Source organism: Moschus berezovskii, chromosome 24 (assembly GCF_049115385.1).
Source record: "Moschus berezovskii isolate FMDL1 chromosome 24, NW_MosBer_1.0, whole genome shotgun sequence".
Lineage (NCBI taxonomy): Eukaryota > Metazoa > Chordata > Mammalia > Artiodactyla > Moschidae > Moschus > Moschus berezovskii.
The window spans coordinates 16,881,716-16,893,802 of record NC_142483.1 but is presented as its reverse complement, the minus strand read 5'-3'; the positions used below and the strand labels follow the sequence as shown (position 1 = coordinate 16,893,802).

Sequence of the window (12,087 nt, the reverse complement as noted above, 5' to 3'; positions counted from 1 at the left end):
TGTAGAATGAGTTCAGCTGGCAGTTGCTGTTATTTTGAGGGTGGCATCAGCCAATAAGCTGAAAGATTCAGTATTTTTAAGGCCTACATTTTAAAGATTATTATTTATATGTAAAATACTATTTTATCATCTGGCTTCAATATGATTCAATACACTGAAGATGGCCAACTTGCAAAATAGTTTTTTGCACATAATTTTCAGTGTCATATTAGCTCAGTTTTTTTTAATGCGTGTTTAAAGCTTACCTTGAATTTAAGATTTTCTTTTCAAAACTTGAAATTTTGAGGATTTTAATGATTATGTATTATAAACTTGGTAAATTACATTCAGCAATGGCCATCTCAGTTTCTCAGGAATTGATATTTAGACATTATTTCTATCTACTACTGTGAACCAAAACTGGGATTTAAAAAGCAGTAGATAACAGTGGAGCATGGCTAAACCATTTAAAAGACAACATGAGAAAGCAAGTTCATTCTCTGAACTTATTGAAGTAGACACATTTTTCAAGTGATTTTTTTTTTTTTTTTGGTCACCTTAGGCTTCTTTTTTCTAATGTATACTCCAGATTTTTTTTTTTTAATGTGTTTCCAAATTTCTTCAAAAGAATGAGATTGATCTTGCTTGCTTGACACAAGCTTGTAAGTAAAAAGTTCAAGATGAGTCCTTGGGAAAAATTACAGATTGGGTAATACACTTGTGATTACTTTATGACTGAAACAACATCATTAGACTAAACAAGTTAAAAATGGTAGAGATACCAATTCACATCCACTTGCATGACTTAACAAGTGAAATAGGCTGATGAGAATGTGGAGAAATTGAAACTTGTGTATTGCTGGTGGGAATGTAAAAAACGTTGCAGCTGCTCTGGAAATCATTTTGGCATTTTCTCAGAAAGTTTCTAAGTAGAACCACCATATGGACCAGCAATCGACTCGTCGGAATATAACTAAAAGAACTGAAATAGCTGTTGAGGCAAAACTTGTACACAAATGTTTATAAGCCTTATTCACAGTAGCCAAAATGTAGAAACAAGCAAAATGAACATTTGTACAGACAAAATATGGTGTACCCATACAATGAAATATTATTCCACTATACAAAGGAGTGAAATGCTGATGCATACAACATGGATGAACACAGGCTAACTGAAAGAAGCCAGACAAAAAATCATGTAGCGAATGATTCCATGTATATGAAATATCCAGAATAGGGAAGTCCAGTGAAGCAGAAAGCAGATTAGTATGTGCCAGGGGTTGGCGGTAAGAGTAAATTAATGGGTATGGAATTTCTTTTTGGGGTGATGAAAATGTTTTGAAAGTAGTTAACAGATGGTAGCCACACAACATCGTGAATGTACTCAATGCAATGGAATTATATACTTTAAAATGGTTAGTCTTACATGAATTTCACCTCAGTTTAAAAAATATTTTGGTATTATCATCTCAGAATGTAGTATTGTTATTCTAAAGTTAGTGCCTAAAAAAATCACCCAAGTTAATAACAGCGCTTAAACCTTCAGTGTTAAAGCATGTACTTAAAATGGGACAACCGAATTACCAAAATCAGTTAAAACTCTTAATATTGTTTCCCTTTCCAAAATGAAATCTAAATTGCATTTCCTTAGTATTACATTGAGCAAAATGTTAAAATTTTTAAAACTTTCAATTTTTTTTCTTTTTGTTGCCTGGCTTGTAAGATTTTAGTTCCCTGACCAGGGTTAGAACCCAGGCCCTCAGCTGTGAAAACCCAGAGTCCTAACCACTGGACCATCAGCAAATCCCCACATTTAAATGTGGGGATTTAAATTTTGTATTACGCTTGGAAAACTAGTTAGCTCTTAGAGGAAAGATTTTCCCTATTCAGGCTTAACAATAAACTAATAGTGCAAATTTCTGTCTTTCATTGTATATGGGTTTTGGTTTTGTCTCAAACTAGTTTGTAGGGAATTTCTGCCTGCATTTCATAGCTAGAAAATATGAGATCTAAAGCTTTCAGTTTCCCCCAGGGAGATTTCCCCACAGTAGAGTTCTTTGGACTTCTCTATCTTGAGTTTGATTCCTCAGAGATCCACCTTGAGCTGAAACTACATTTTGATGACTCAAAAAAGTCACCAATGAGTAAAATTCTTGAAAATTTGTAACAACTGATTTTAGTTTCTAGAATTTAAAGAACATCACATTATAGTCAGAAATGGTTTGTTAGCTAATGAATTATAAACTATTGGTTTGTATGTCTGAGTGGCAACTGTTTAAGAATTCATTTAACAGGAATAATGGAGAGTGTTCTTAAGTATTGTAGTTTGAAATCAATAACATAAATTTCAAAACATTAATTCCTAAAGCGAAAACAAGTTTTTGCTAGTACATTGTACCTTGCTGGTTACATAGCACAATCTGATTCATCAGAATTGCTCGACTTTCCATATTTAATTACATGTACTAAAAAACCCAAATGTAATAGAAAAATTCAATCAGAGATGGCTTTAAACACTTAAAAATTTCTGAAATAACTTTATTCTAACTCATATACAAGGACATTTTGGTATGCTATTTATACAGTTTTCTTGAAAGTGAAAGTGAAGTTGTTCAGTCGTGTCCGACTCTTTGCGACCCCATGCACTGTAGCCTATCAGGCTCCTCCATTCATGGGATTTTCCAGACAAGAATACTGGAGTGGGTTGCCATTGCCTTCTCCAGGGGATCTTCCCCACCCAGGGATTGAAACCGGGTCTCCCGCATTGTAGGCAGATGCTTTACTGTCGGAGCCACAGTTTTCTTAGTGTTCCCTAACTTTGGGCTTCCCAGGTGGCACAGTGGTAAAGAATCCACCTGCCAATGAAGGAGATGCAGGTTTGATCCCTGGGCCAGGAAGATCCCCTGGAAAAGGAAATGGCAATCCAATCCAGTATTTGTGCCTGGAAAATTCCATGGACAGAGGAGCCTGGTGGGCTACAGTTCATGGGGGTCAGAGTGGGACACGACAGTGACAGCACAACTTTGGACTAACTGTATGAACGTAGCTGTGTACTAGAGATTTGACCAGAGTATATGGCACTTCAAAATAATACTCTGTATTCTAATATTCTGAAATGCCTGTGTGATCACTGTCTAGTCAGCAAATAGCAAATCTGAAGAATCACGATGTAGATGTTTAATAAGTATGTAGAATTTCTGTGACCAGAGTTCACTATAGCTAGCTGTAGTGTTATTAATAATACAGGACTTGTGTGTTTTTCTCATGGGCATGAGGACATCATATTACACTTTATGTTTCTCAGCTTACTGTCAAAGTCTGTCAATGTTTGTTTGAAATGAAATCAAAACCAAATTTTAAATGGAAAAAAAAAATTGCAAAAGAATCAGATTCTGGCTTCAATATATACTATATCTGTAAACTGATGTTAAAATGCTATTTAGGAAGGCACAATTTGGTAGCTTCAATTTTTCATTTATAGCTTTTTCTAAACAAGATCCCAAAAAACTGCCACCTTAATTTTTTGCTTCAAGTACTTTTAAGCACTTCAAGGTTCAATCTGAAGTACAGGTAAAACCCTCTCATTTTCAAAATTACTGAGTAAACAATACACTGGAAAGTGAGCAGATTATGAAAATGCAGGCTACTTCATCAAAAGAGGAAAGTTCTTACCAGGCTTAGAGATTAAAGGTGGAACAAAGGGCTTCATGACTGGAAAATCAGAGCTCTGGTTGAAGTGAGCTCTAGGTATCTAAGCTAGAAGTTAAATGCAGAAATACACGATGACATTATGGTTATCCTGAACATGAGGCTGCAGCTAAAGCATTACAAATAAAGTATGGTGATAACTGAGTTAGAAAAGCTTAGTTACTAGTCAGCTAGACTCTAATCAGTAAAACTGTAATTTTCAAGAATTTGGCTTCATATTTTAAATTTTATAGTATATAAATTACATATACAATGTAAATTACATATACAATGCTATAATATAATGTTCAAGTCTATAAGTTTATTCCAGAGATGCTCAAAAACCCCATTACTACTCTCCCTTTCTCTTATTTAGAAAAACCAACAGTTTCAAAAATACTTGCAGCATAGAAATACTCCATGGTTCATCCACTATTTCAAGCCCGTATCAGTAGGCAGTTTTTCAAAAGTAATGCACTGTGCTATTCTCCTAATACCTAGTATGACAGGGTTAAATACCCTGTTGAATATTTTTCATGGGCAAGAGTGTTACAGACAATAGGATCAAGTTGACAATGTTACTGTTCACTTTGAATACTAAATTGTGCTTGCATCCTAAAAGTTAAGCTGCAGTAAGGATGGGACCATAAGTATGTCCATTTATGCCATACACTGAAAATTAAATCCTAAAGATAAGACAGTGAAAATACCTTATGTTAACTGAAAAATAAATGATGAAAACCAATAGGAATTGGTAATGGTGTACTTTTTTGTTAAAGCTCTGAGTTGTATGAAATTGCCATCCAAACTGAGGTAGAGATGACCCTAATGTTATTCCTTCCTTGTGTTAGAACTTAAGTCCTCTCACTTCCAAATTGTATGTGCTCTCCTCCTAATTGTATACACATCATTTAATTTGAAATGTGTTATGATAGAAAAATTACAAGATCATTCAGGTTTTTTTTTTCTTTAGAAAATTCTTAATTAGCAAAAAAAAAAGTACTTATAAAATGTACAGTATTCTTCCTGCCAGCCATAAATATTTTTGTTTTTCCTCCAAGTATAGAAAAAAAGGGTAGAGAAACTATATTATGCAAACATGATAGTCATATAATGAAGACACTAGAACATAACTAATAGGATAAGAATATTTTACCTTAGTGTCTAATTTTCCTCTTTGAAAGTTATACATAAACTGATTCATATTAACTCTCCTACTAAAGCAGATTTAAATTCTATTAGACACAAATCTATTTCCATTTTAAATCACATACAAGTGCTATGTGATCAGAGGGATGGGAAACACTAGGTAAGGCTTGGTGGGTGGTAACTTCTTCATGACTAGGTAATGGAATCACCTGTTCAACCTCTAAAGCATTTAAGTCTATGAAAATATAATCCAGACATCCATGAAAGCCACCAACGTAATTTGTGTAAGCAGGTTCACCACAAGCACTTTTCAGTTTGAAGAAATGGCTAAGAGACATGTTGCATCGTTCCTCTTCCCCACTGGAAGTCCAGTCTTCATGATCCTCTGCAATGCTGCCACTGATGACAAAGTGATACATTCCTGTTGATGGGGTACTATTAAAGTCCCCACAAAATATAACTGGTATGCTGGGATACAGATCACAGGAGACATGTCTAATGTGAGCCAAGGCTACTGCCATTTGAATGAGACGAATGTACCCACCTAGGAATATAAAAAATACATTAATGTTAACCTGCCTTTAAAAATGAATTAAAACCCCACAAATTATAATATCTGGGTAACATTCAGGATATTTATTTGTATGTGTGGGGAGGAACTGGAGGAAGGTGGTTAAACATAAAATTTCAAGTTTCAAGATTAATGATATTGGGTAATTAATACACAACATGATGGCTATAGTTAATACCGCTGTATAGTATATCTGAAAGCTACTAAGGGAGTAAATCCTGGAAGTTCTCATCACAAGGAAAAAAAACTTTTTTGGGGTGTTTATATTAGATTATGGATGTTAATTTATTGTGATAATCATTTTGCAATACATGTAAGTCATTATGCCATATACCTTAAATTGTACAACCCTGTGTATAAACTATATTTTGACAAATAAAAGATGTATTTGTGTAAAACAGCTTTTACCAACTTTAAGTTACCATGTTCAAGCCACTTGTGAAAATCAACAAAACCTACCTTTGGGGTGCCAGTAGAGATGGGTATTAGCAACACATATCTTTTTAGAAGAGTCCTTTGTAGACTGAAGAACAGAAACCTAAGATAAACAGAAAATGCTGACTTCAGTTTCTATTTCCCGGTCTGAAAATTTTTTTTTTTTTAATCTAAGACTATATGATGAACTGACATTTTACTCCAAATCCTTCCCTGCTGATGAAGTATGATCGAAATTATAAAACTTAACTTTAAAATTTTGGAATATACATGAATGGGATTCAGCATAATATTTTAATAACAACCCAACATACAGAGGTAGCATAAATACAGTTCAGATGGTAACACTAAGGTTGGAGACGGTGTTTTTAAGTGGTAAGTGTATGCACAGGAGTCAGGCAGAAGTAGCTTTGAATACCCTCTGTACCATTTATAGCAGTGTGACCTGGAAAGTGACATTTCTTTTTCCTAAACCAGCTTCATCATGAGTGAAAAAGAATATCATCCACTTCAAAGAGAACATTTAATTGTGAGAATTCAATTAAGTGAGCTTACTCAGAGGTGCATGATACACAGTAGGTGCTCAAAAAACGGAAGCTACTATTTTTAATATGAACAAAACCAGTTACCTAAAAAATGGACAGAGTTTTAGAGTAACATCTATAAAACGAGAACAGCAGAATTACCATGAGCCAAAATTAAAAGCTAATATTTATGGAGCACTTCGTAAAACATGCTGGAGACTTAAATTTTAAGTTCTTCAAAATGTGTCACCGAAGTGTTTGGTAAGTAATAAAATATTAACTACTAAATTATCTTATTTAGCTAAGTACACGAAATCGTAAGCACGTCTTTTTTTCAAGGTAACCTGAAGCGTGCAGGGCGTATTTCAGGTACTCAGTATTTGCTCAATGAATGAATGAAGGCTAAATGACGTACTTAAGATTCAAGAGCAAACACTTTTCAGTAGAGTCTGGTCTAGTTTCATCTCTATTATAAGCACCCCTATCCCTGACACCCCTTCCAGAACGAGTATGTACAGAGATGGCGGAGTCACTTTACCTGAACGACAGACGACCTCTGGAGCACCCTTTCTTGCGCTGGTGGATACAAAGCTAGTTTCTCCAGCAGTTCTTTGTGAAGTGGGTCGGACTGCAGGGCTTCATGGAAAGCAATGTCATGCTGGCTAAGGAGCCTGAACTTGGACTTTCGGTAGAAAGTGGCCAGGCCTTCATGCTGCTTGATGCGAAACACGCCCTCCAGCCCAAAGGCCTCGAGGGCCGGCACCAGGCTGTCTGTAAACACGCAGCGGTCAACTTCCTGCAAACAGATGAGGTCGGCGTTGTAGCCCGTGAGCTCCTTTTGGATAAGGTTCTGGCGGTAGTCGAGTTCCAGAGCGTAAGGGGCACAGTATGGGTACAGGACCGTCCGCGAGAACTCAGTCTGGGCGTATGTGTCAGCCAGAATGTTGTAGGAGACTGTGCGAATGAGAGCGTCGTCCGTCACCTTCTTTGTGTAGAGATGCCGGTGGTCAAAGGTGCAGGTGCCGGGCCCAGCCTCCACTGGACACACACTTTCCAACTCCCGGCTTGGCCCGAAGCGCTGCCCATTGCCCGGAGTGCAACGAAGCTTGAGCCGTAGCCCGATGTCGGCATTAGACGGGGTGTAGACGCGCTCGTCTACACCCGTCTCGGTCCAACCAGGAGAGGGCGAAGAGGGAGACGATGACGAGGGGCCTTCGCCCTCAGGCTCTGCCGCTCTGGGTTTGGTTTCCTTGTACCAGCGAAAGAGGGAGCCGGTGGGATCCCCAAATTCGACGCCGAGCTTGGGGCATACCGGGAAGCCGGCCATGATGTAGCGCGGCAACTGCAGCTCGGTGAAGGCTGGTGGGTTACGCTCCACCTTGTACTTGACATCGCCGATCTGCAGCACCGCGCCGTCTTGCCAGGCGTCCACATTGAGCACGTCTTCAGCTACTGCCTCCTCCCGGTAGTACAGCTTCACCACGGGCTCGCAGGCTGCAGCCTGCTCAGGCCCAGGCCCAGGCCCAGCACAGGCCACGCCACTGCTTGCGTTTGGCCGGTTCTTCCTGCTCTTCTTGGCGGCGGCTGCCTTAGCGTGGCCTTTAAGGGCATTGGTAGCGATCCGGCTGAGAGCCCGACCCAGCGGCTCGCTCTGGTCGCGCTGCATGTTCTTGTGGCTGCCGTCGGCCAGCGCGAATGACAGGCTTAGCTTAGGCTCGGAAGGCACACAGCGCACCACAGCACGCTCCATCGCGCCCACCGAGGTCTCAGACGCCGCCTCGGTCCGACTGCGCCGCTCCACCGCCGTGCGGACCCCACGAAGCGCGGCGCGGACGCCTGGGAGCCTCCACATGAACCTGGTGGGCCAGCGGCTGTCAAGACCTGCGGCTGAGCAACCGCCAAGTGTCAAGTAGAGACAGAGAAGCCGCAGCCGCCGGTTCCGGGATCCATTCAGTCCCTCAACTTCCGGCCGGCGAAGAGAAGGCGCACTGAGCTCCCGCCGCGCACTTTCGCCAGGGCAACTCACCGTCTCCTTTTCTCCATAGCCACGCTTGTTTCGAATCCATCTGGCTTAATTTTATCTTTAACTAGAGTCACAAGGCTGGAAAAAAAGAATAAAATATAGAGGTTCCAGAAAGAAATATTAGACTCCACGATTTTAACGAAAGTGCAGTTGGCGGGCAGAAGAGAAGGCGCGCCCAAACCGGAAGTGGTGGGGGTGATGTCACGGGTGTCGCTTCCTGGAAGGAGATAGGCATGGTCCCTGGATTTTAACCGCTTGCCTTCGGGTGCTCTCTGTTGCTTCCTGTGCTAGGGCGTAGGGAACTCTACCCAGGTTGCCGGCCTGTGTTCAGGTGCGGAAAGTGTTGCTTAGTTCTCAGCAGCATTCCCTACGTTGCTCACCCTCTTCTGAGGTGTGGTGGGTTCATCTCTGGCCGAGCCAGCGCCGACGCGCGAAGCAGTTTTTGTGGTAGTAACTACGAGCCATATATAATAGCTCCCAATTAGGGAGCAGTGACTGTGCTGAAAACATACAGATATGAAGTCCAAAGAGGTTAAGTTACGTGCTCAAGGCCAAACAGACGTTTCTGAATGAATGACAGGAGACAGAATAGCCAGTGAGTAAAAGGAAATGAGGACTTCCCTTGTGGCTCAGCGGGTAAAGAATCTGCCTGCAATGCGGAGACCTAGGTTCAATCCCTGGATTGGGAAGATCCCTTGGAGAAGGGAAGGGCTACCCACTCCAGTATTCTGGCCTGGAGAATTCCATGGACTGTATAGCCCATGGGGTCACAAAGAGTCGGACACGACTGAGCGACTTTCACACACACACAAAAGGAAATGAGAAATGCAGTTTCTTTGAAAACCACATGAAAAAAGTATTTCAAGGGACAAATTTTGTGTTAAATATAATTAAGTGATTAACTGAAGGAAAAAAAAAACCTCTTGAAGATTCAAAGAAGAAATTGAGAATTCTCTCGTCACAGCAAAGGATTTGTTTGCATCTACTTTCCCGTCTCCTACAACTAGAATGTTTATTGAGTGCCTAATAATAAGCCGTACTTTTTCCCCCTGGCTTACAGTGAGGAAAACAAGCCTTTTTTTTTTTCTAAAAGAAAGATGAATTTTACAGTCGTTTGAAGTTTATATTCTTGTCCTCCCCTCTCCCAAGGCATCAAGCATTTGCCAAGGTGACTGGATACCCCTGATGGGGCTACACTGAAGGGATGAAAGTCATTACATTATATCAGTTGATTGCCTGAAGAACGTCTCAGTACTCCAGTTCTTAGCACCCACATTAGCGAATATAAACTTTGAACTGGCATTTTTGTTCATTTAACTTTACAGAACTCAGTAAATCTTAAAGAAAGACATTAAAAGGATATCAAGTCTATTTAAAGAAAGATAATAGAGGAAAACAACAGAATGGGAAAAACAGATCTCTTTAAGAAAATTAGAGATTCCAAGGGCATATTTCATGCAAAGATGGGCTCGACAAAAGACAGAAATGGTATGGACCTAACAGAGGCAGAAGATATTAAGAAGAGGTGGCAAGAATACGCAGAAGAACTGTACAAAAAAGATCTTCACGACCACGCTAATCACCATAGCGTGATCACTGACCTAGAGACAGACATCTTGGAATGTGAAGTCAAGCGGGCCTTAGAGAGCATCACTACAAACAAAGCTAGTGGAGGTGATGGAATTCCAGTTGAGCTATTTCAAATCTTGAAAGATGATGCTGTGAAAGTGCTGCACTCAATATGCCAACAAATTTGGAAAACTCAGCAGTGGCCACAGGACTGGAAAAGGTCAGTCTTCATTCCAATCCCAAAGAAAGGGAATGCCAAAGAATGCTCAAACTACCGCACAATTGTATTCATCTCACACGCTAGTAAAGTAATGCTCAAAATTCTCCAAGCCAGGCTTCAGCAATATGTGAACCGTGAACTCCCAGATGTTCAAGTAGGTTTTAGAAAAGGCAGAGGCACCAGAGATCAAATTGCCAACATCCGCTGGATCATGGAGAAAGCAAGAGAGTTCCAGAAAAACATCTATTTCTACTTCATTGACTATGCCAAAGCCTTTGACTGTGTGGATCACAATAAACTGTGGAAAATTCTGAAAGAGATGGGAATCCCAGACCTCCTGACCTGCCTCTTGAGAAACCTGTATGCAGGTCAGGAAGCAACAGTCAGAACTGTACATGGAACAACAGACTGGTTCCAAATAGGAAAAGGAGTACGTCAGGGTTGTATATCGTCACCCGGCTTATTTAACTTCTATGCAGAGTACATCATGAGGAACGCTGGGCTGGAAGAAGCACAAGCTGGAATCAAGATTGCCGGGAGAAATATCAATAACCTCAGATATGCAGATGACACCACCCTTATGGCAGAGAGTGAAGAGGAACTAAAAGCCTCTTGATGAAAGTGAAAGAGGAGAGTGAAAAGGTTGGCTTGAAGCTCAACATTCAGAAGACAAAGATCATGGCTTCTGGTCCCATCACTTCATGGGAAATAGATGGGGTAACAGTGGAAACAGTGTCAGACTTTATTTTTGGGGGCTCCAAAATCACTACGGATGCTGATTGTAGCCATGAAATTAAAAGACGCTTACTCCTTGGAAGGAAAGTTATGACCAACCTTGATAGTATATTAAAAAGCAGAGACATTACTTTGCCAACAAAGGTCCGTCTAGTCAAGGCTGTGGTTTTTCCTGTGGTCATGTATGGATGTGAGAGTTGGACTGTGAAGAAAGCTGATCGCCGAAGAATTGATGCTTTTGAAGTGTGGTGCTGGAGAAGACTCTTGAGAGTCCCTTGGACTGCAAGGAAATCCAACCAGTCCATTCTGAGGGAGATCAATCCTGGGTGTTCATTGGAAGGACTGATGCTAAAGCTGAAACTGCAATACTTTGGCCACCTCATGCGACAAGTTGACTCACTGGAAAAGACTCTGATGCTGGGAAGGATTGGGGGCGGGAGGAGAAGGGGATGACAGAGAATGAGATGGCTGGATGGCATCACCGACTCGATGGACATGAGTTTGAGTGAACTCCGGGAGTTGGTGATGGATAGGGAGGCCTGGCGTGCTGTGATTCATGGGGTCGCAAAGAGTTGGACACGACTGAGTGACTGAACTGAACTGAGACACTAAACATGCGGATACCTGTTGAAGATATTGATTTTGTTTCCTCTGTGGGTATATATAACTGGAAGTGGAATGCTGAATCGGTAGTTATTTTAATTTTTTGAGTAACTTTTATTTCTGTACTGTTTTCCAGAGTGGCTGCATCATTTTACATTCCCACCAACAATGCTATTTTTTTATTTTAAAATATTTATTGTAACTTATAAAGATTATATATTAATAATACTCTACAGCATAGTATGTATAATACATAATATAGCTGTATCATTTTTTTCAGTTTTAAAATTGAGATGCAGCTATATCAATTAATGTAAGTACAGTAAAAGTGAAAGTGATAGTCACTGGCTTGTTCCTGACTCTTTGAGAGCCCACAGACTATCATCCACCAGACTCCTCTGTTCATGGAATTCTCCAGGCAGGAATATTAGGATGGATAGTCATTCCCTTCCCCAGGGGATCTTCTCAACCCAGGGATCAAACCTGGGTCTTCCACGTTGCAGGCAGATTCTTTACTGTCTGATCCACCAGGGAAGCCCCTAATATAAGTATAATTAATCTTAATGTAACAGTAAAGAAAAACTTGTTTTGA

The 12,087-nt window shown here is 40.3% G+C and overlaps 1 protein-coding gene across 1 annotated transcript; it reads right to left on the bottom strand.

Moving 5' to 3' along the window:
* Positions 1-984: 984 nt before the first annotated feature.
* On the bottom strand, positions 985-8,308 carry PDE12 (phosphodiesterase 12). Its single transcript, XM_055414132.2, has 3 exons — positions 6,884-8,308; positions 5,846-5,924; positions 985-5,359 (listed from the first exon to the last, which is right to left on the bottom strand). The coding sequence occupies exons 1-3, from the start codon at positions 8,195-8,197 to the stop codon at positions 4,917-4,919; spliced, it is 1,836 nt and encodes a 611-aa protein (XP_055270107.1). The 5' UTR covers positions 8,198-8,308; the 3' UTR covers positions 985-4,916.
* Positions 8,309-12,087: the final 3,779 nt, after the last annotated feature.